Source organism: Cydia strobilella, chromosome 16, assembly GCF_947568885.1.
Source record: "Cydia strobilella chromosome 16, ilCydStro3.1, whole genome shotgun sequence".
In the NCBI taxonomy this organism is placed as follows: Eukaryota; Metazoa; Arthropoda; class Insecta; order Lepidoptera; family Tortricidae; genus Cydia; species Cydia strobilella.
The window spans coordinates 16,021,649-16,046,736 of record NC_086056.1 but is presented as its reverse complement, the minus strand read 5'-3'; the positions used below and the strand labels follow the sequence as shown (position 1 = coordinate 16,046,736).

Genomic DNA, 25,088 nt, shown 5'->3' with positions numbered 1-25,088 from the left:
TCAAGTCTGACAGCGTTTAAAATTAAACTATGTGAATCGCGTATAATGAATTTAAAATACATCCCGACGTTTCGTGCCCTTTACAGCGTTCGTGGTTAACGGGATACGCGATATATTCCGTTTACATATTTTATAAGTAACTATCGCGGTAAAGGCCGTAACACACCATCGCACCGCACCGCGACCTTGGAGCAGTTCTAGGAATAGGTAGTACTGGCGTGGGCTTCCACATGACACTATCGAACCGAACCGTCAAAACGGTGCGATCCTACCTTACAGACTGCCGCACACGTGCGCCAGTGTTGCCAAGTGTCCCATATTTCCATGAAAAAAACAAGGAAAACATGGAAATATGGGACACTATGCAACACTGGCGCACGTGTGCGGCAGTCTGTAAGGTAGGATCGCACCGTTTTGACAGTTCGGTGCGTTAGTGAGGAAGCCCACGCCAGTACTACCTATTCCCAGAACTCCTCCAAGGTCGCGGTGCGGTGCGATGGTGTGTTACGGCCTTAACTGAAGACAATAGTCTGACAGCGTATCTTTTAAGTTACGTGGTCTGTCAAGACTTGCTCAGAGTACCATCGCCCACACTGTTAACTGACAGTTCGTAAACCTTATTACAAAAGGCATAAGGTCCACCGATGGACAGTTAACAGTGTTGCTGTTTTATATCAACTTTGATTCTTTAACAATGTCCTGTGATTCATCGCAATCGCTTAACACTTTTAAGTCCAAATGTCGAGCATACTTGCTGAACCATCAAATTGAGTTTGTTTCTTAATAAAGTTTCAAGAATTTTAATTTTCACATTTATGCGTAAGCTAATTTACCCGTTGTGTCTCACTGACGGAAAGAGCATCCCATCTTCTCTGCTGTTTTATTCAAGCCAACGATCCGCAACATTGAACAAAATGTTAAATTATATCTATCGCCTAATTTCAATTTATTTTTTTCTGTAATTCTGTAATTTGTGTTTGAAGTTTGTGTTGTCACTCGTTTAGTTTTAGTTTAGTTGTAGCTTAGATTTAAGTCAGGTACCCACTGAAAATCAGCGTCATGGCTTGCCGTGGCATTATGCTGAGTGGGGATCCTGTTTTAGCATCTAATTTGTGTTTTATGTGTTCTTCAAAGTTTTGTCCAATGTTTATGATGTTAAATAAATGTATTTTCTTTCTTTCTTTCTATTCACGGCGATTCAGTCAGAAAGTTGTTCAGTTATTGTTTTTCGATTGTAGCGTACGTTTTGTTTGTTGTTACTGACCTGCAAATGTTGTAAGTCGTCCTCCTGAATGTTCTGTGACAAGTTGTAGATCTGCACTGAGGACAGCATGGTTGACAATGCGAAGACCGTCGCGCAGTCCCGCACCGTCGACTCACTGTCGAACGCTCCTTGTGTGTCCAGCAGGATTATCGCCACCTGTAACACAAATAGTTAAAATAAATGAAATTTTACAAAGTGATCAAATTTACGTTACGTCACAGGGCGGACACGCTATACATCAAAAATCACTTGCGTTTCTATGTGTGAACGGCACGTCTGTACACGCGTCATGCGTCATAGTGTAAGTTGCTTAAAATAGTACTGAGAGTAAGCCAGAAGTCCGCCAGATTTCTGTCGCGGGGCGAGGTAATTCGAGTCGGGGCGGGGCGGTGCGTGGCCGTTCTGTGAATACTATTACTTATTCTGCGGTTACGTTTAGAGCTATGTCGAATCGTGTAAAATTTAAGTCAGCGATCAATCAAATAATCAATCTTTAAGTAGTATGGCTCCATCGGTACTGTCGATGATTTCGCCAACGTCAAAGTGGGATCCACGTGGGATCGAATTATATTTCTAGATTTTCTTCAGCCAGTGTACGGTAAATAAAATTATGGGCCTCTAGGGCTCTAGCCAGACACGGTTAGAGGTAGAAATACCAAATGCTCTTAGAGCACGACGTTGTTCGGTAGTTATTGTTGTTGTTGTCTCGTAAAACCGATAGCTGGATTTTACGAGAAGCAGAAGCACCGGCCGTTGACTCCAAAATGGTGGTTAAACACGCTTTGAGATTAATTCTCCATTCACTGCACACTACCAAATTAGATTACTGTATAATAAAGCTATCGATATTACATGATAATATTAATGAACAAAAAATAAAGGAATTAATCACGAGGCTACTATCAAGATGGCGTTCGAACCGGAAGTCCTAAGTCAGCGATACAATAAGGGACAAATGTTCCGCGACATGTGTCAAGTGGGCGATTTCGCTTGACATATCTGGCGATATCGCGCGAATTAAGTCGGTAGCGACGTCAGGCGAAGTCGTGCGACTTCGCGAAACACAGCGTGACATGGGTACTTGCGCCATAGCACGAGTTATGACACGCTGGTAATACGTGTGCGCGCTATTGCCAGACATGTCGAGCGAAGTCGACGTCGTTGGCGACACTTGACGCGGGTCATTTGCCGCCTAGTGTAAGCCCTGGATTAAAGAACAAAAAGATTTTATAAGAAAAAGCTTATACTAGTCTAATGTTACAGTTAGCAGAGTTAACTAGTTACTCCCTGGGTCATTAACTATTGTCAATGTCAACCATGGGTCTTTATATTTTAGCGGGTTTTAGGAGTCAGCAAGAGTCTCACCTTCTCCCCGTTGTCTAGAGTAGCCTTGAAGATCTCGGACCACATAAGGATGCCGGTGGTGTCTCGCTCGGAGCCCCCGCGCCAGCTGAAGCCCTGCAGCGGCTCGTCGGGCGCTCCCAACCAGTCGCCGCCGCCGCCGCCGCTGCCGTACTAGAACAAAATACACAGTTGATCAAGTTTGTCACATTAGGAAGTGCTTACACACGATTTCTTGAACTCATTGTACTTAACTGTAATTATCATATAAAACGATAATTTCCGACAGTCATAGTGTAATGTACCTAGCGCGAGATGCATAGCAAATTTTAATTAACATTTAGCGAGTTTATTATCAAGTTTAAAACGATTTCATATGCATCTTATCGTAGGTACGTTATCGGACAGTTTTTTTTTTTTTTTTTTTTTTTTATACCACGTCGGTGGCAATCAAGCATACGGCCCGCCTGATGGTAAGCAGTTACCGTAGCCTATGTACGCCTGCAACTCCAGAGGAGTTACATGCGCGTTGCCGACCCTAACACTCCTCTCCCTCGAGCTCTGGCAACCTTACTCACCGGCAGGAACACAACACTATTTATTCAAGCGGGATAACGATTCTTAATAGGCGTACCGTATATCTGACAAGTAAAAACTGATCAACTCTAAGGCATCATCGTTTGATATATATAGATAAATTGTTAGATACTTAGAGACGAACCTTGTGGTGCATATATCTGAGGAAGAAGTCGAGCAGGAAGCTCTTCCCCTTCCTAAAGGCCCCGGCCACGGACACGACCACCACGGCTCGTTCCCTGATGTCCTCATCGTGTAGCAGCTCCTTTAAGGCCTCTTCGTCGAGTATAAACGTGTGGTCGGGGCCTGTGTTGACGACCTGCACGCCGCGCGGGCCGGTGGGCGCGAGCGGCGGTGCTGGCTTCTCTATCACTGTGGAGAAGTGGTTGTATTAAAAATAACACTTTTAACTCATCATTGGTAGACCTTATTTAGGTGCCATAAGGTTTAGGTATGGTTAACTGTATGATACTTAAGGGCTTCTGATAAGGGACCGAAAATTTGATTATTTCTGCGCCACAACGCACGGTTCAGGAGATACAGCCCTGCAAATATATTACACAGTTGATGCCTTTACATAAGTATCCAGGTATTGAAGGCAAGTGGGCAGGTGGCCTGGATATTTAAGTCAGGCCAACTACTGCACTTGTGACTTTATTTAAATTGTAATGACTAGCATCGTAATTCATAATTTAATTTGGGGCATTTTCTATGAAAAGGGACCTTATTGTCGATGGCGCTTACGCCGCACAGCGTCGCGCAGCATTGTATTCGACAATAAGGTCCCTTTTTATAGAAAATACCACATTTGTTTAATTATGTGGTATATTCAAAGTGATGAACCAGTGTATCACGATCTTTTGTTTGGAATTATTAATTTACGTGGTAGATTATTTCGAAACAATATAATACTTATGTTTCGAAGATCTCGTTTTGCACTGCAATAAAGCATGTTTCTTATGTTCTATGTATCTTGCCGCCATCTTCTCACAGTTATCTCCCGGTTAATTTGGCCATTTGAGACCCAATCTATTCAATTGTCTTTTAATCAGCTCAATCTAACCGACCGTGACAAAAGGTGGTGTCGCATGTCAAGACGGTTCACATAATTATTCATTACGTTCACAGTTTCCACACAAACGGCGTGTTATGGCATGGGAAACCTCCATTATGTGTTTGAGAAAAAGTAAACAGCAAGTTTGATTTGCGGCCTGGCTGTGTTCCCATTGAACGAGCTTTGCCTCAGGGAAACCGCAAGGGTAAACTAATCAATGATAAGGAGGAAAGCCTGCCAGTGCTGCTTTAAAATAAGGTCGAAGGGGCTAATAATTTATAAATACCTACAGGTCACCTATATGTATTAATCGGCAATAAAATACTATTCGTAATCCTTATTGAAACGAGATAAGGTTCTCCCAATAGCAAGAGCATCAAAATGCTTATACAGGGTGGGCCAATGAAATATGCATTTTAAAAAAATTCAATAAATAATCAATTTTTGTTTTTAAATAAAAAATATAATTAGAATTTGGGATAAAGAAATAAATTTTACGTTTTAAAAATTAAATCATCAAGATGTCGTCGTAAAGTTGTTCTGGACAACCCCAAAGCCGTAGCTCGTTTACGCGTTGAGTTCCTTGCATCCGCTCTCACAGACGCTCTTACCTGTTCGATGTTTTCATTAGTAGGTACGCGCAGACCGTGAGTCCTTGGCGTCGAGATTTTAGTGTCGATCCAGTAGCCTCAAATCTAACTATCCATTGTTTGATTAAATTTGTGCTTGGACACTTACGGATATTGCGTAATCCAAACTTAAGACTTACTTAAGATTACGAATAATAATAATAATAATATTTTTTTATAAATTGTAATATCGACATATTTAGTGATAGCATATCAATAATAAAAAAATAATTAATTAGATACTTTATGGGTGACAATGATTCTGGCGCAGGTCAGGGCTAATGTACTGTGGCTAAATGTACTACCTAACAGATTTTACCTTCTTTTCTACTTATTTTTTGTAATAATCGATCATATTCATATCGATCCTCTGTTCTTGTGCTGTATGAACTTGTACACGTGTAATTAAGTTGGGCAATAAGCTTGTTATATTTTATTCCGTTTCTATAAGTGAAAACCTATAATTGGCTTTCTAATTCTATTATAGTTTTTTGATATGTATAGCGCTGTTGGTTTTCCATGTACCAAAAAAAAAAAAAAATTAAGTCGAAAACGCCGACAAACAGTCACATAAGAACGATTGTTTTCAAAAAAGGCTTCAATACAAAACGCTCGCTGCTCCCCCATGTAAGACACCATTTTGAATAAAAAATTCTTTTTTTTTTTTCTATTAAATGACATCTTTCTCAATTGCCTATATTTCATAAATAACGAAAGAGGTCGAGATGAAAAGTTAATTTATCACTGGCCCACCCTTTATATACTGTACCTAGTTTATGGCAATGAGTGAGATCTGTGTTGGTAGGTGCCTAAACTTCAACAACATGTTACCAACATCCGAAACATATGGCGCATAACTCGGGTAAGACTGATATTTGGCTCAGATGATTCATGGCCGTACATCAACTATCTCAAGTGCTAAGGAACAAAATGTATGGACACATTAATCATTTCGAGTTAGTGGACTCTATTGTAAAGGAATAGAGTCCAGATTACACAAACTACGTAACATACATATTGTTTAATTGTGAGCCAGGGTCAATCAACCAATCAATGATTTTGATTGTAAACTAGCGATTGTACTCTAACAACTAACTAACAACGGAAAAGCAACCTTATTTAATTATAAAAAAGGTTCACACTAATTTATCTAGTCTGATTCTGATCTGATTACTTCAGCTAATTAAAAATACAATAGGATTATAAATCAATTACAAACAATAGAAATAGTTAAAGAAGAAAACCTAATAAACCGGCCACCGGAAACCTCGGCGAAGGTCACGGCGTGAGAATCTCAACAATGCTAATACACATACAGACGAAAATTTACTTTATCTTATAGTGATAGAGTCTAACTTTGTAGACGTGTATGTATATTCTGCTAAAATCAGCAAATGAGAGACGGAAGTAGGCTTAAAATCTTATCTTGAGGCTTTATGTACCTAGCCTATAGCTGCGTGTGCAACATTCCAATTTATATTACATACCGTACAGTCGCCAAATATTTGAATACGCCTCTATTGTCAAGGCGCTAGAGTGCGTGTTGTGTTCAGATATTTTTGAGCACCTCGGCCGCTCGGATATATGTATCTGATGGCCGCTGTACTAATATTAACGTTATCACGAATATCTGCACACGACACTTTTGTCAAGTTGTTAGTGCATGTTCAAATCTTTTTTGAGCACCTTGTTTGCTCCGACATATCTTGGTAATTAATCTACATATTTATCAATCAAAGACATAATATATCTTAGAGCCCTTCTCTGTGGATTTCATTTACTTTTTACAATATCGTTTTAGCTTTTGTTGATGCGATTCTTTAAGCAATCCTGCCTTTTTTTTAATGCAAAAATAGAAATGAACTACGCACATTGTTATCAAGCAGCCCCGCGTAGCGAAGTGAAGGCGGAGGCAATTTCTAGTCTACTTTATTCTCAAGTCTATACGATTCATAATTATTAATTACTAATATCTTTGGACGTGTATAAGACCAAAACTTCTGTTTCGAGCAACAGCTATGTTTCAAACAGATTAAAAAATGTACCATTCATATTACTTCGATAAATGACCTAGGCTTATAACGAGATGGTAAAGTTCAAAATCGCACAACGATATTAGGTACCGAAAGGGATTACAGTGCGAGTAGCCAAAGCGAGCGGGAACATCTGATCGGAGCACGATTCGCTATTGTTCATTGGGATTACACAATACGACATAACACATGTTATGATAGCTAGTCAACTTGTGGTTTGTTCTTCTTCTTCTTCTTCTTTTAAAATTATGGCTTCAGCCCAGTGGGACTATTTCGCCAGTATCAAGGTATTGAGAGGTTTACAAACGACAAAAATTGTACGGTTGTACAAGACAGTGTACGGTGATTTGTTAGCTCTTGTAAATCGATAGCTAGTCTTTACAAGAAGCACGTGGACTACCGGCCGTTGACTCCAAGATGGTGGTTAAACGCGCTTCAAAATTAATTCTCCATTCACTGCACACTACCACATTAGTTTACTGTATAATAAGCTATCGATATTACACTTTAAACAATATTAATAAGCAAAAAACAAAGTAATTAATCACGATGCTAACTATCAAGATGGCGCTCGAACCGGAAGGACTGTGGTTTGTTATCGCTCTGTATGGCTGCGTCACAGCCGTCACAGGTGAAAGAAGCAATACGAATGTTTGAGCCATATGATTTTTTATTATTTATTAAGAAACAAACAGTCTTATAAAACAGATGAGTTTATAAAGTAACATTTTTCTAGTAATAGACCTATAGTTTCCTATATGTAAACGAATATTAATAAAAACTTATTACTAAATACAAAAGACATGCATATTGTAGATATAGTCCGACAAGAAATTGTAGAAAATTATTAAGAAGAAGAAGATGGCAGCAATTTAGTACATTATTTTTTTAATTTTTTTTTTTAGTTCAATTTTATTTAATTTCTACCATTTCATGCCGCACCACATGTGTGACAAGATAAATAATAATGATGATAAATGATAATGTTGCTGGCATTATAAGCAAATATAGGTACATTTTATGCTATTTGGGGTTATGATACTAGGTGACACTTTCGTTATGTATACAGTCACCTGCAACACAACAAAGGCCGCTAAAATATCTGACACTATCTTATTTGTACAGCCATAAGAGGGTAGACGGACTTTACCGCTTCCTTTAATTTTTTTTCAATGCACATTATAGTCTTCATCTTCTCAAATGACTTTTTCGTCCAAGACGGTAATCTGTTAAACAAAAGCCATTGTCTCTTTTGTGCGAGCTGTCGGCCTTTGTGTACCATTGTGGGGTGTGCGGCGCTCACACACAATAGCCAACCGCTCGCAGAAAAGAGACAATGGCTTTTGTTTAACAGATTACCGTCTTAGATGAAAAAGTCATTTGAGAAGATGAAGATTATACACATAGAATAGATTTATTAATTTGTAATATAAGCATGATAGCAACAGATGTTTGGTTATGTGTGGTTAAGCTCACAGTTTAATCGGCAAGATAGGCGGTTGCCAAGAGGAAGAATGTGGGCCGGTCCTAAACGTATGCTAATATGCTGCTCTCAATACCGTTACGATTATCATTAGCTAAACGGTGACAACATCCTACGAATAGTACGAACATTCTAATAGGAAGCGAGTATAGCTACCTCATAATTTGAACTAGGTTTGGTTTCGTTTAAATTCCAATCCTAGGGCGTTATTATTTTATCAAGCAATCGTATATATGGGCTTATTACTTACAATGCAAGTGTCAAAAATTACTACCGATTCGTATCGAAAAACTTTGGTTACCAAAGAATACCGTAAGAATCTCGGCGAGACCTTTTTGTTCAAATAATAGATGCATGAAATTTTTAAAATACATGATGATAATTAATTGATGCGTAAAAAAACCGGCCAAGTGCGAGTCCGACTCGCGCACGAAGGGTTCTGTACCATTACGCAAAAAACGGCAAAAAAAATTACGATTGTTGTATGGGAGCCTAACTTAAATATTTATTTTATTCTGTTTTTAATATTTGTTGTTATAGCGGCAACAGAAATACATCATCTGTGAAAATTTCAACTGGCTCGCTATCACGGTTCATGAGATACAGCCTGGTGACAGACAGACGGATAGCGGAGTCTTAGTAATAGGGTCCCTTTTTTACACTTTGGGCACGAAACCCTAAAAACATCAAAAATGTATAGGTACAACGCGAAATAAACATCCAATGGTCTAAATCGTGGTCATGTTCTCATGATTCAGTATGCTCATATTCACTGCCGACATACATAATTTATTTACAATATTTAGCAATTCATTGCCATACCCACGCAAATGTCGAATGAGATGAGCTGGCAGCAACTTTCTTAAAACCAGTTTAATTCGCGGCATCGCGGCGTGCTTTTTGTACTTGCGTAGCTGTTATTTCAATTCAATTATTTATTTCAGGCAAATGCTCATATAGTTTGTTAGTAATACAATTAAATTAATCTTAATATGCGAATGTTAGTAAACACACATTAAATTACAAATAAAAATATACATCACATTTAACTATTTACATAATGAAGACCGCCGCATCAGTGAGGCAGTACGCTTACGCATTATGGCCTGGAATCCATCAGTTCGAGCCGTCGCAAACATACCTGATGCACTGCAGAAGCGCGGCAGACCCAACAGTACCCTAAAACCCATTATTATATTGTACTCTCAAGGTGTTGAGAGTACTCTGCGTATATCTTACCCACAGGCTGCACGTGTAGAAGTTCTGGCAGTAGGCCTTAAACAATGTTATTTTGACTTCTTTTGTACACCGTGCAAACCTGCGGGCAAGCATATTACACCGCACAGCCATGGAGCGTCTCTCCCTTTCCACGTCTGTGCCATCTGAGAGGTCCGCAGTCAAGCAGTCACCCAACGGCCCAAGTATTTGAACTCTGACACTTGTTTGAGTTCACTGCCTTACAAGTGACGGGGGGTACTGTCCCAACAGTGCCACCGCGCGGCTTAAAAACAAGGAGCTCGCTCTTAGCATTTGCGCTACGCATGTCATTAATATTTTGCACGGCTTAAACGTGCCAACGTGTAAATGAACTAAACTACTAAACGTGTAAAGTCCTAAGAACGGCCCCCCCTTTCCTATACCCCAACCCCTAAAAGACATGTCCGTCCTTGGAAGTAAGTACCCAACTGGCAGGAAGTGGCGCAGAATAGGGCAGAGGAGCGGCGTTCTCTTGTGTGACAGATACGTTACAGACAAAGATTATTTTTGGGTCACTGAGCCAGTGAAGTAAGTAATGAGAAGGCGGATGATCGACAAACAAGCACAGGTACACACACGCACGTTTTAACGCCTCAGCCTACACCAATAAATAGAAAACGACAGTACAGACATATACAAGGCACAAGAATCACAGAAATAGAACGATGATGATCAAACTAATGAATAGGAGGATGATCGACAGGCAAGCACAGACGCACACGCACGTTCTAACTTCTAACGCCTCAGCCTACACCAATAAGTACATTGACAACAACAGTATAGTCAGCAAAAGAAGTAGCTTAACGGGTCGGCTGTTCAAAATGATCTGAATTTTGTAAGAGAAGAGCGTGTAGATCATATAATCACCCGGCCTGCTAATCCATCCATCCTTAAATTGCTGTCTGTACAGACAAAACACAGAAATAGGGCAGAAACGATGATTTGTTCAAATGATTTCATGATGACAATTGATCGCATCGGATGAACTCAGTGCAATTATTACAGAGGGTCGTTTGCCGATTCAAACAATACTTTGATTCAGCAATCGTACAAGCGCCCACCGCGAACATAGAAAATCTTTCGTTTTCTGCATCCATCACTCTCGCATCGAGCAATGTTCAATGTTCGCGGTATGCCCTCACGTGAACGATCTTCTGTAATTGTATCCTAATGAGAAGGAAGACAGGCAAGGAGACGCACACGCACTTACGTTGCAGCGCCTTATAGTTTAGCCGCAAGCACAGTTTGCCAACCACCTCGTCTGCAAATACGTCCAAACATTTAGTTGCATGCGCGAGTATACTAACAACACTTGACTGACCATCAGTACCTAAGCTTTCTGTCGTTTGCGTAAGGTTTAGAAATGGGTCTGTTCACTGTGTTAACCATAAAAGACCTTGAAGGAAATCTTATGTGGACAATTTAAGGCTTGGCCACACAAGCTGCATGCCAAAGCTTATGCCAGCGGGACGCATTAAGTGCGTGATGCCTGCTGTATATGGGCACACTGTATCATCTTATTACCAACCCAACCGGCAAAATCAAATTGTACTTAACCACACAAATGACCCAGCCCTATTAAACTCTAGCATAGCTGTATGTATAGTCAAGTTACATGTTATTCCATAGCTGTTGAACAACGCAAATTCTACTTGAAGCCAGTTTTACGGTAAAGACGAGAACCACATACAGCCAGCCAGCAGCAAAATTAAATACAAGCTACCGAAGCACACGACTCTACCGTTAAAAGCATAAGGTTGACTTTGCTGTGTTGCTAACTGTATGCTTGACGTAAGTTGGGAAACACCGACATAACGACGTAGGAACATAATTACGTATTATTACACAGTTATTTCGCTTCCCGGTGTTATTTTTGTTGTAGCGGATTGACGAAGGTCAGGGGTTATTTAACTCCTAAAATACTATTTTGATTACATTTTAAGTAACACCTACAATATTGTATGAATATCTAATTTAACAGCTGCATGACTTTGATGATATCGTTCGATAACACATAATTTTACTGATGTGCAATCGGAAACATTCCAAAATGGTGAAATTTGCACATTTCGGAAACCCGTCATTTTTGTATGGGGGAAGTTTCCTTAATTTTCCTGAAATTTCCGAGAACTTATGCAACTCTTTTGAAAATTTCCGCATCTAGCACATTATGTACGCATGATAAGAACAAGACACTTCATAGTGCAAGATAAAAGCCAATAAATAATTTAAAAACCCGTCCATATTAATTGAATACTAATACATTATAGATCCGGTTTCACACTAAATTCTTGTTCTTAGCGCATTTTGCTAAGACTTAAGCCAGTAATAATCATAAGCTGGTCTAACAAGTCTAGACTAGCGCCAAACGGACATAATTCATAATCCGATTAATACCCGGCATTAATCATACGTGTACTGTCACTGAAAGCTAAAACGTCGCTCCAGCTCCAAGTTTGGACTTTAAAAGGTTTTAATTGCAATGTAGAATAACAAGGAATACTAACCCTATTAGAATATAATAAGACTTAAATTGTAATAACAGGTAATGATAGATAGTGTCTCTTCATTGTTATAGATGCTGTGCAACTGGCGATCTCCCAAAAATGAGGGATTCATGTCAATAACCTGGAGTGTAATTATTCTTATCTCTTATAAGCACTCGCCTCACGCCACTCAATATATTCCTTCTGTGTGTGACTGTAGAGACGCCCTGACGGGTATGGGACATGGGACACATGAATTATCTGACAATTAAGAGCTACAAAATTTTATAATAAAGGAAAAAATTAAAAATTCAATTTCGTGTCTTGCCGGAAGCGGTGTATTTTTAAATTTTTCTTTTTTCACTCATGGTACGATTCATCTTTACAATCCGTCGTTACAGACCGATCGGAACGACGGATTGATGAAGACGATATCGGAAATCGCAACAAGAACCCTCAAGAACCCGCGCGATCATCAATATCGTAAAAAGGAAGTCTTTGTATGGCTCTTTGCGACCAACAATTTGCTTTTTGTCTCACTCTTGACGCAGGCGCCGCATGCGCTGCATCGCTCGATCGCACATCGATCGTAACGATTTTCGTAAGATCTATCGAAGCGATTAATCACACCATGCATGAGTGAACCTCTTAATACTATGAAGGTGTCATCATCTTCCTCGCGTTATCCCGGCATTTTGCCACGGCTCATGGGAGCCTGGGGTCCGTTTGACAACTAATCCTAAGAATTGACGTAGGCACTAGTTTTTACGAAAGCGACTGCCATCTGACCTTCCAACCCAGAGGGGGAACTAGGCCTTGTTAGGATTAGTCCGGTTTCCTCACGATGTTTTCCTTCACCGAAAAGCAACTGGTAAATATCAAATGATATTTTGTACATAAGTTCCGAAAAACTCATTGGTACGAGCCGGAGTTTCAACCTGCGACCTCCGGATTGAAAGTCACACGCTCTTACCGCTAGGCCACCAGCGCTCTAATACTATAAAGGTGTCCTCCCCTGAAAATTAACAATTTCACCTTGCCGTGCGTTGTCGCTCTTGTGTTTTCCCACCACTTACTTCACTCATAATACCATACACAAATACCAATGATCTGTTATGCATAGTTGTTATCTGCATGTCATTTTTATATTGGCTTCATGAAGCTAAAGCTTAGGAACCGATTGGAATACCGAATACAACGCTCAAAGTTGGCACTGCGCCAAACGCAGGTTATTTCGCGTTTCTGATCTTTAATAGAGTCATAGTGCAAGGGATTGTGGAATGCCATTGATTCCATTTACAACGCAACAGGTCTCGAGACACGTAGAATTTTTAAGCGCAAACTATTTAGGGCGTCCGCTAGCTGGCGCGGTCGCACGGAGCGTGTGAGCGGGTTAACGAAAAATAGTATGAGACCAACCCTAACTGGCGCGGACGCGTGCGACGGATTTTACCTACAATGTGCGTGCGATGCGTACGATGACACAAGTCAATGCCAATTGTCAATGGTTTGATTAGCCATTAGCCTAGCCTAATCCATATTAAACAAATTAGGTAGATGCGGACAAGTAAACGATGATATAGTGATGATTTTCTACATCATCGGCAACTTTTCGGCTGTTCAGTCGAAGTCGATGATTGATCGTTATTGATGAGCAATAAGATCAAAATTTGGCAACGTTGGAGCCAAATGACTGGCCAGCGAGTAGCAGTGATCTGCTCGCCCTAACCCTAACATACTTGTAGAGTTGTATAGCACTTACTATAGGTACTTATAGTGCCAATCAAATGTTACAGATGTTGTATACAGCAAATGTTACAAGTATTTAATTTTAGCCTCGGTTATTAAACGTAACAAGTCTTTGCTCCTTTCGGAAATACTGCCGTCTTTCACCGCTCAAATGAATACGGCCAATGTAGATTCCAGCATGGCATAGTCACAGGGATGGGTCACAGGCGATCCATCAAAATTGTTCATATCATCCACAGGGCTAACTAACCAATCCTAAACCTTATTAAAAAAAAGGTTTATTTACAAATACACAGTACAGAGGATATCCAGTGGATATCCGTCAGAGACCAAACTAGGCTGAGCTTATACCTTGGCCATCTGCGAGTGCGGTTATTATGCAATTTTAAGGTAAAAAGTATTTCGATAGTCCTATCCTACAAAATGTCATGAAGTTTGGCGAAGCTATAAAGAAAGTATTGTATGTTAAGGGTTTTGTGTAAATAAATAAAAAAGTTAACGTACTTAATAAATAAAAAATTGACAAAGGCTAAAGGTCTACCAATAATTAGTCAAGCGCGTAGAAGCCAGATCAGTGAGCCGACATATGAACCGGCATATGAAAGTTTCCGCGTGACCTATCACGAGAATACCAACGCCGACCGCACATTCCAACAGGTGACGAGAACATGCCGTGGCAGGAATACATACTTATATAACTAGCGAATTGTAAACCTTATTTTATTACTAATAAGGTCCACGTGCTGTCATTTAGTGTTGCTGTTAGTATGTAAAATATGTCTTGGCCCAACAGATAGGCTAACCTGTTTAACTTGACTTTGCGATTAGTATTCAGAGAAAATTTATTTGCCGATATGCTTTATGGACTTTGTGTTGCATTCCTTTATTTCCTTTAATACAACTACATATTTGATTTAAACCATATTTCTTCAGCGAACCATAATTCATAATTCGTGTTAGATCATCGCTCTCCCTCCAATCTTCAAGAGCAATAGAATTCAAATTTAGATTTTCGCGGTAGTCCACTATTAGGGCCGTTACTATTTTGAGTTAAGAGTCCCCGGCAAACTCGGTTCTCCATACAAACGTAGTTACGCTCTCATTTTAAAACGACTAGCTAGATTACTCTGGAACTTTGTACATACTTACATTACATTTTTATATTCTATCTTTGTCTTATGTTTGTATACAACTTAGTTTTAGATTAATTTAGGTTTTTAAAAATGTTGCCACGCCCTAGTAGGGTCCATGTATGTACTGTCTAATAAAAGAACCAACACCTTGTAATACCATGGTTGCAATAAACGATTATGAATATGATAGGATAAGGTATATCTAGGTCTGTGATTAGTTTATGTAGCTTCAGATACCATAGTAAAAAAACAGCGAATTTAAGATTTTGCATTTAAAACTTGTTTTTGCTCTATTTAGTTTGTTTTATATACTAGAGCTAATAAACTAAGTACAGACCTAGATATACCTCATGTAATTGTATATGCAAAGTTTCATATCAATCCAAAACGTAGTTTAAAAATGAAAACGAAACTCCGTTTGTATGGGAAGGTGAAATTCGGCCGAGCTTGCCGGGTACACTTATTTGCAGCCAAAGGTTTGCCGTGAGTCTGGGTGCAAATGTTGCAACACACGAGAGAAGAAAGTATAGAACAAGTAATAAAATCGATTACCTATTGTACATCCGATTTTGGGACTTTAATAGAGACAAAGTTAACCGTTTAAATGGTCCTCCAGTCGGCTACATGAACAGCGGATGGTGAGACATTCGTGCTTTTGAATTTGTAAATATCTTGGGTTTCGAGGCATGAATGTTAGGCATTTTCGATCGCCTAAAAAATGCTCTTTGGTCACGAGCCAAATTCATTTGACGTCAATACGCGATTTGTTTGGAGCTTAATTTTATGTAACACGTGATTCACGGGGAAGGAGATGGAAACGTGAAGGTAACGTAGGCAATCGTCACAAAGTACACCAATGTTCGGTTATGAGTGTTGTTATAACATAAACAGTTGCGTATGTAGAGTACAAATCATAATCATAATAATTTATTTATAAAACCAATTTACACGTCAATAAGAAATAATTAATAATAGTGATTAACTAATAATAGTGATAACACAACACCAACAACACTGCTCCACTAGACTTATATTGACCGGGATATAGACCGTGATTACCTTTTGTATAGCAACATTTGTGTAGCAACACTGTTAACTATACAGTCGCCATCAGATATATCAGAGCGCCCGAGGTGCTCAAAATATCTGAACACGCACTCTAACGCCTTGACAATAGAGGCGTGTTCAGATATTTGTGAGCACCTCAGGCGCTTCGATATATCTGATGGTGACTGTACATCGGTGGACCTTATTACAAAACGCATAAGGTCCACCGATGGACAGTTAACAGTGTGGGCGATGGTATAGTATGAATTTTCTCAAATGGTTTTTACGCCTAATCCGTTAAACAAAAGCCTTTGTTTCTTTTATCGAGAGGCGCCTTAGTCGCGTGCCGAGCGCGTGTCAAAGCTACTATATCGTCAAAAAGCAACTATCGTGATAGTATTAAGGTTCAAATTTATGTAACAGCTCATTCTGAGATAATGAGTTTGGGTAGCGATCGGTCGCCTGTGTGCGGCCTGTCCGGTAACAGAATGTGTTGTTACATAATTTGAACCTTAATACTATCACGATAGTGGCTTTTCAACGGTATGGTTGCTTTGCCACGCGCTCGGCACGCGACTAAGGCGCCTCTCCATGAAATAAACAAAGGCTTCTGTTTAACGGATTAGTATCTGAGGTCTAAAAATCATTTGAGAAAATTCATACTATACGCACGGTGCCGTGTTTCCCGCATAACTATGCACTAGCGTATACCGTAGTGTAATGTACCTAGTATATGTGCTATTTTCAATCAAAAGGGTACTTATTGTCGGTTGTCAATAAGGCGCTATTTCCATATAGCTTCAATTTGAAATCAACCTTATTGACAAGCGACAATGTGGTACCTTTTGGTTGAAAATGGCACATATGTAGACTGTAGACTACCTCCTCAAAATACCTCTAGTCGCTGCAACTATCATCTGTAAAGATGCTGTGGCCAATGATGAATGTACCTACTATACAGTCATAAAAAAATACGTATCTTGATTATAACGAAGCCTGCTATTGAGGCTGGTATTCCACTGAAACGCAAATAAGCGGAGTTGAGAAGAGACGTGCAGGAATCAACGAGTAATATTGGTTGTAATACTTGTAATCCAGCAGACCGGAGAAGACAACCAATGTCATAGGTTGTTTTCCGCATGTCACTTCTCATCTCCGTCTCAGTGGAAAGGCAATCTGTGCTCATATTAAACATGTGTATATATTATTTAGCAATAGCAATAGCTATTTTTATATTTTTTATTTATTTAATAGCACTTTCTGTGATTATCAGTTAAATTTCAGATATTGAAAATTAAGTCAGCAGTGACTGCAGTGTAAATAATGTTGATAAGTTTGATAACACCCAAATATAGAAAATTGATAATTTTGATAAAGAACAATTGGCTACTTCTTGACTGATAACAAGAAGAAAACAACTATCACTCCTCATTTTGTCAATATGTGATTAGAGACTTAACTTAAGGTATTGAGGTTCATAATTCACCGCTCAAAAGTTTATGCTCCATTAAATATTTGATAATTGCTGAATAAGACTGTAAGTCCATTCATTAGAAATCATAATTGATTAGCCTGAATAACATGCAACAATTAGCACAAATACATCTGAAATTGCGTCTTTATTCATAATGGTAGCTGTGCAATTGATAATAAATTACAAGCTAAGATATATTATGGCTGAGTGTAGAGGATCGTGACAATGTAAAAGCCATCCAATGGATTGTACTTTAATAAATGGACTGTTTATCTTTAATACATATTCATGCTATTAACCAGAATGCTATTGCTTTGTAGCTTAAAAATCATCTACATATTTGTATTTAATTTAGTTTTATTCGTAGATATATTTAGTTCATAAGTCTTGTCTTTATATGATATTGTTATTCCTTATATAATTAAATAGTTTATTTGCTACTTAAACTTATTTTATTATTATAACTCTTTTACTAATAAAACACAGTTTACAACAACAAATATTTCTGATTTTTGATTTCTGAATATTTTAAATTCATTTATTTACAAAAAAGATATTACTCACTTCAAGCAGCATTGATAAATATATCAATTAGGAAACCAAGCCGCAATTCTAAGAAAAGTGTAATAATATTTGACTAGCGACAGGCCCCGCTTCACAAGGGCTAGTTCAACTCATTTACACAAAACGTTTACAATTTATGCATATAAACCTTCCTCTTGAATCACTCTTTCTATTAAACAAACCGCATAAAAATACGTTGCATAGTTTTAAAGATCTAAGCATATATAGGGACAGACAGACAGCGGAAAAAGAGTATGTTTTATACTACGTAGTGATAATGGCCATTTGAATGATAGAACCACATGTCTGTTGATAAAGAATGTTTGTAAACAAACCAGGAATGTGAATAAAACATGTGACCATTAACATATTAGAGGGCAATGAATAGGTATTCATTAGGCACATAGGCATCTGTGACAGACAGACGGACAGCGGAGTCTTAGTAATAGGGTCCCGTTTTACCCTTTGGGTATGGAACCCTAAAAACAGTACATATTCCATAGTGGCAAATTCAACACTCCACTGTCCTACTTGTGTCCTACTTGGACACAAGCATAGACTAGTGTAGATAGAGGAACGGGGTTAAGATCACAGAAGCAATTAGTTTAATTAACACTACATTCTGATTTAATTGTAACCGTCTATTTATATCAGTTCTGTATGTACAGTAGGCTTGTGCCTGCTCGGTCACTATAGAGAGCGCTCCACTCTTGGTCGATCAGTCAAATGAACTAATTCGGTCTTTTAGTTCCTTTAGTTCAGTTTGGTCGTTGAGAGCTGGGTCAGCTGGGAATGAACATCGGTTTTATATTCGTTTCTTTTTTATATTTAGTAACAATACAATTTACGACAATTAAACATTAAACACCTTGGCACAATAAGAAGAAAATTAAATTTTTAGAAAAAATACTTGAATTTTTCTTTATACTTTTCAGGCTGAGGACTGTCATGTCATTCTTTTACCTCCTTTGCACTTGCGCTAGCATCATTGAGAACCATTTCATTCCATCCATTTTCCGTTTCACTCAGTCAATCAGCTCACCAATTTCACTGAACTAAAGGACCTAAAGACCGATTAAGAGTGTGCAAAAAGATTTAGTTCCTTTTGGTCCTTAACGGGATTTTATTCTTAACAGTTCTTAGTTTATCACTTAGTTCAGCCTAATGTACACTCTTCACAAGATATATCAGAGCGGCCCAAGTGCTCAAACATATCTGAATATTTATGATTGCCTCGGCCACTTCGATATATCTAATGGCAACTGTATGTTCATAGGTTAATGGTGGTGGGTTGATCACACAACCAAGGGATGGGCTAGATTAAAATGTGTGTCCTATTGCAGAAATGAACTATAAAATACATTTGATAATGTCAAAATTCTCTGTAATAATTCTTATTTACTACTTCTAAATGTCCTACTTTGTTTTTCAAATATTCTTTAGTGATAACCATATTTCTCAACAGTAGTCTCATAAAAATCTTTGAATACAGCACAACACATCACTACATAATATAAAACAAAGTCGCTTTCCGCTGTCTGTCCCTATGTATGCTTAGATTTTTAAAACTAGGCATCGGATTTTGATGCGGTTTTTTTAATAGATAGAGTGATTCAAGAGGAAGGTTTATATGTATAATTTGTAAAGGTTTTGTGTAAATTAGTTGAACTACCCATGCAAAGCCAGTGGGTCGCTAGTTGATAATAAAATGGGTTTTTAGCTTACTAAACTGGTTCTTAGTGATAAAAACAAGAATTGTTTGCAAAGAAAGTAGAACTAGTTGTATATGCACATTAGCAATAGTAATTATTTCTTGTGTAACACTTGCTTTCTAACATATCTACATGCAGGGTAGGTTTGGATTCCAACAGCCAATTTGTGAATGAACATAACGTCAAATAAATGTCACTGCTTCCTAAAGTTTTGAGTCTAGTTATCTAATTAACATATTTAAGTCACGCAAAAACAAGCCTGTGCCCTTTGGATACAGTTGCGCGAAATTATATTCAAAAATATTAATTGCACGTTGTCACTTCTAAAAGACTAAGTACTAAACTAGACGATGCAAAAAATCGTGATTCAACAAAAACAACACAATAAATTATGCTATAGTTGTTCAAGTATACAACAAAAACAAAGGCAAAAGCGGTACCTGAACAGAGCTTCCTCTCCGAGCCCCCGGTCATGCTCACGGCGCCCGGGGGGCCCGAGCGCTCCTGGCGAGCTAGCGAGCAGCTCCAACCAGCAAGTATAAAAAGATCTCAGTCTCAATGTCACAGAGGAAACGCGAGGTTTGACTTACGAGACAGCACTCGGCCGCCTCGCAGCAGCCGCCCGCGCGAATCACTACCGCACTCGCCCTACACAATAATAACGTAGCCTTATTTACCTTCGCTCTCATGGAAATTCACTTCCCGATGTTTATGTCCCTCGATATCAGCCATGTTCAATTTATTTATTTCGAGAACTGACGAGACTGAACATAGCGACACATGCAGTTTTTCCAACACGACGCAAGTTGACAACTTCTCATAGAAAAAAAGACGTGTCATTGTCAAAACTAGGGTTCGAATCGGTAATTAACTAATTACCGGTTACCGGCGTAGAGCCAACAACGTATTTATTTGGAAAAGAGTGAAGCCACAATGACATGGTTATTATAATAGAGATTAATAAAATAATAACAAAAGGAATAGAAAGTAATATAGTTCGTCAAACCAGCTTGTCAATAAATAAGAACAAAAAAAACTATACTCACTATAGTGCTAGCAAGTACTAGTGTAAGACAAAGATAGTATGATTATCTCTGTCTATGTTTGAAATGAGACAGTCCTTTGACAAACTATAGTTTCTTTATATCTTTGTCTTACATTGGTACTAGCACTCAAAAGAACAGGATGAGTATAGTTTTTTTTTGTTCTTAAATAAGAACAAAAAAAAACAAGAAGTAAATACTGACAAATTGGTTTGACCAACTATATTAATAAAATATAAATAATAACTGACTATGTTCTATGTTGGTTATGAAACGAGGCCTTGAATAAAAACATAAACGTCAAATTTCACTTGTCTACGGATTTATTAAGGCGTATTTTAAAATGCTAACCTTTAGTGAGTATCTTGTTTGTGTTCCTACTTATAAAAAAAAAAATCATCCCATGGGCATGAAATACGGTGAAAATACGTAACAAACTAGCATAAAGAAGACAGTACAATTCTCTGTGCCTATGCTCTACTGACAAACGACTCTTCTATTCCCTTGCCTAGTCTTCAATGTCTTGGTCTTGATTGTCTTCAATTTTATACTCGATGTGAGTTAACCTATCATGGTATAACGCCTTATGATATTTGAGTCAGCCGTTTGGTGTCAGATTTCTTGGTTTTGAATAGTTCAATAAATAAATACTGCTTATTTCAGACAAAAACAACTAAAACAATTTACAATGCAGGTAAAGTGCAGCATTATCTTTCTTTCTCAACTTGTTTATTATATTACATTGCAGTTGATTCGTAAAACAATGTTTATTTATAGAACCCAAATGAGGATACAGAATGGAACGATGTGCTGCGCGCGAAGGGTATTATTCCACAAAAAGAGAAGGAAGTTACAGAAGATGACATCGTTAATATGATTGAACAGACGATACAGCAAAAACAGCAGGAAAGTAAGTGATTAGGGTGTGTTTTAGGTTAGTCACAACTGGTGCATATTACCATAAATCATAACTGTATGAGACTTTCACACACGTGATTTACTCGCCAGTGCAATTGTAAGGTTATAAATGACTGGGGGTAGTTATATTATCCCATGTTATACTTTGTACTTAACACATTAATTGCAGACTCATTACGATTAACAAGTTTCGTGACGCGAATTCGCGTCTTCGGCAATGAATGGGTTAAGAAACATACTACGAAAACATGACCTATATTGATATTTGTTATTTTACAGAGGATAAGCAGTTATCAGAACTAGACCTAGACGGGCTAGATGAGCTAGAGGACTCTGAAGATGAAGCAGTATTAGAAGAATACAGAAGGAAGCGCATCGCTGAGCTGAAACGGTTAGCAGAGAAACCAAAGTTTGGAGATGTACGGGAGGTCTCAGGGCAGGACTATGTGCAGGAGGTCAACAAGGCCGGGGAAGGCATTTGGGTGGTCATCCACTTATACAAGCAGGGGTGAGTTTTAAATAATGGCAAAGAATAACAGTCAAATAGACTGAGCTAGTAATCTCCAAATTAAATACTGGATAATATAAACAACCTTAAGATTATTTTCTGTCAAAAACTTCTTATTTGTTATTTATAATCTATTCTAAATTCTCATAAAAACTAATGGAGCGTAAATACTACCTTTATGGTCACTTTTGCCTGCAGCAATCATGTACATAAATTACATAAACATGTTTATGCTGTAAATGCCTATATCAATGGCTTCTGGCAATCTCATGTGCATGTCTCCATGCACAAAACAATATATTCAACTGTGTTATTCAATCTTTTATAAGACTTATATGTTGTTCATATGTTTCCTCATATATCTTGTTAACTGTTACATTTCTAAATTGTACTGTTTTGTAATGTTTTTTTTTTAATAAGTTGTCATAACACAAAATCAGTTTTTACTATGAAGTTGAGTGAGGATGAGGAGCATTTAGCAAAACTCATAATTTTATGTTATTTATTACCAACCCTGTGGCCAAATTATTCTTTAAATCTATTTCAACAAAATACGAAGTATATGTCTTTTTTCAGTATCCAGCAGTGTGCCCTCCTAAACCAGCACCTCAGAGAGCTAGCAGCCAAGTACCCATACACAAAGTTCCTGAAAGCAATAGCGCAGACATGCATCCCCAACTTCCCTGAGCGGAACCTGCCCAGCGTGTTTGTGTACTTTGAGGGGGACATGAAAAAACAGTTTGTGGGGCCACATGAGCTAAGAGGCACTGGGATCACATGTGATGGTAAGATCACCTTCACCTCGCTTTGCCTGTCTGCAATCCACTTTTTTGTCCCTCGAAAGTGTCAAACAGTATAAGAACTACTGTTGACCTATTTTACAGTCTTGTAGTTTTATGTTGACTGTGTTGTATGTAAATTATGCTAATCCCAAATCTGCGGACTTAGCATGGTAGCATTTTTATCGCCTGTCACCATGCCTGTCACGTTCTAACAAGTATGTAAGTGCGAAAGTGACACTAGTGACAGGCATAGTGACAGGTGATAAAAATGCAACCATGCTGACACCGCTGATCATTGTGGTTATGCATGTCCTAGTCATCACAACACCTTCTAAAGTTTAGAAACTACTTTTGGTTTTTTACTCTAAATCAGCATTTCCCAAACTTTGGGTTGCAACCCATTGGTGGGTCACAAGTTAAAATCATTTGCATATGTGCCAAATGGTGAAATTGTTCAGGTGGGTCGCAGGCGTCGCAGCCCAGTAAACTGGGAACACTTGCTTCCTGGTTCAAAATCATCACAAGATTTTGACTTCTCAAAACTGGCAAAAAAATTTAAACACATGCGTTGGCCTTTTTAGGGTTCCGTACCCAAAGGGTAAAAACGGGACCCTATTACTAAGACTCCACTGTCCGTCTGTCTGTCACCAGGCTGTATCCCATGGACCGTGATAGCTAGGCAGTTGAAATTTTCACAGATGATGTATTTCTGTTACCGCTATAACAACAAGTCTCTGGTTTTACATTCTTGTAACTCAACATATTGCCCTGGACTTGAGTCTAAACCTATTGTAGTCATGGCCTACGTAGTTTTCACAAAATTAAATGATTACTTTATTACAGAACTGGAATACATTCTTGGGCAAGTAGGAGCCGTGGACACCAAAATCAAAGAAGACCCTCGGCCTAAGATCAAAGACAAGTTGTTCCAAGACCTGGGCTCAAATGACTGGTGATCAAAGTGCTAGTGTAGTGGACTCTTCAGTATTTTAAGCTTGGGAGTGCGGGTTCGATTCTGTGCTTGATATTAATTTATTTTATATATTTTTGATTGAAAGTTGGCACAAACATCACTAGTTAATGTTACGTTTGTATAAAGAATTTTGTATAATGAGATTTTATAAAGTAAATATTATTTATAATTTAAATAAATAAAAACAATGAAATGTATTTTTTGATTTTATTACACAAAAAATATGTTCTTATCACATCTAATATTATGTTACATTTTTCATTACAATTATTTACAAGGGAATAAGCATCTTGAAACCAAAACTAGCCTATGTTATTCAAAGCAAGTTGAGGACAAATTGCTATCTTTTTATGAGTCATCATTGTTGTAAAAATCGCTTTTAATTTCCTTCCGCGTGTACAATATGTACAGTCGCCATCAGATATATTTGAGCGGCCAAGGTGCTCACAAATATCTGAACACGCCTCTATTGTCAAGGTGTTAGGTGCGTGTTCAATTTTTGCGGACCTCGGCCGCGAAATAACCGCTTTGGTAAGAAAACTGTTGCATGGAGTTAGCATTTTATGCTTACTTATTTCTCTATGATTCCAACAAGGTTCACGATGACGCGCCGCGCACGATAGGCGTTCGACCTTATTACAAAGACATAAGGTCCATTGATTGAGGAAGCGATTGTGTATGGTACAAACGGCAACACTTAACTGTCCACCGGTGGACCTTATGCGTTTTGTAATAAGGTTTAGGAAGTGTCAGTTGACAGTGTGGTGTGGGCGATGGTATGGTAGTTCCTGAGTGTTCAGCAGCCCCGCTGCAGGTTGATGGCGGCGACGGAGCGCGCCAGGCTGGTCTCGACGGGCAGGCGGCTGCGCACGCCCAGCTCGAACACCTGACAACAACAGATTACTTCAGAATCGTAAATGTACAATCACCTATCCAAACATTTTTTTTTTTTTTTTATATTTTTTATTCATTAAATATATACACCAAACTTTTCACTATTTCTAATTATACATTTTAATTTAAGCCAGTATTTAAAGACATAGTGTGCAGTAACAGCCCAAA

The 25,088-nt window shown here is 38.4% G+C and overlaps 3 protein-coding genes across 3 annotated transcripts in view; 1 reads left to right on the top strand and 2 right to left on the bottom strand.

Annotated features, from left to right (window-relative positions):
* LOC134748172 (atlastin) overlaps positions 1-20,648 on the bottom strand; it is a 31,768-nt gene extending 11,120 nt beyond the window's left edge. Inside the window, exons 1-4 of the mRNA XM_063682885.1 lie at positions 20,480-20,648; positions 3,327-3,553; positions 2,630-2,779; positions 1,265-1,420 (exon numbers count right to left, since the gene is read on the bottom strand). Coding sequence (XP_063538955.1) covers positions 1,265-1,420; positions 2,630-2,779; positions 3,327-3,553; positions 20,480-20,642 — 696 coding nt within the window. The 5' untranslated portion in view covers positions 20,643-20,648. The remainder of the gene's footprint in view (positions 1-1,264; positions 1,421-2,629; positions 2,780-3,326; positions 3,554-20,479) is intronic.
* Positions 20,649-21,386: 738 nt separating this feature from the next.
* Positions 21,387-24,223, top strand: LOC134748225 (viral IAP-associated factor homolog). The gene is made up of 5 exons (XM_063682945.1): positions 21,387-21,539; positions 21,623-21,755; positions 22,043-22,271; positions 22,848-23,056; positions 23,897-24,223. The coding sequence occupies exons 1-5, from the start codon at positions 21,534-21,536 to the stop codon at positions 24,007-24,009; spliced, it is 690 nt and encodes a 229-aa protein (XP_063539015.1). The 5' UTR covers positions 21,387-21,533; the 3' UTR covers positions 24,010-24,223.
* Positions 24,220-25,088, bottom strand: part of LOC134748227 (integrator complex subunit 1) — a 72,720-nt gene continuing 71,851 nt past the window's right edge. The window contains exon 37 of the mRNA XM_063682948.1: positions 24,220-24,912. Within this exon, the coding sequence (XP_063539018.1) occupies positions 24,823-24,912 (90 nt within the window). The 3' untranslated portion in view covers positions 24,220-24,822. The remainder of the gene's footprint in view (positions 24,913-25,088) is intronic.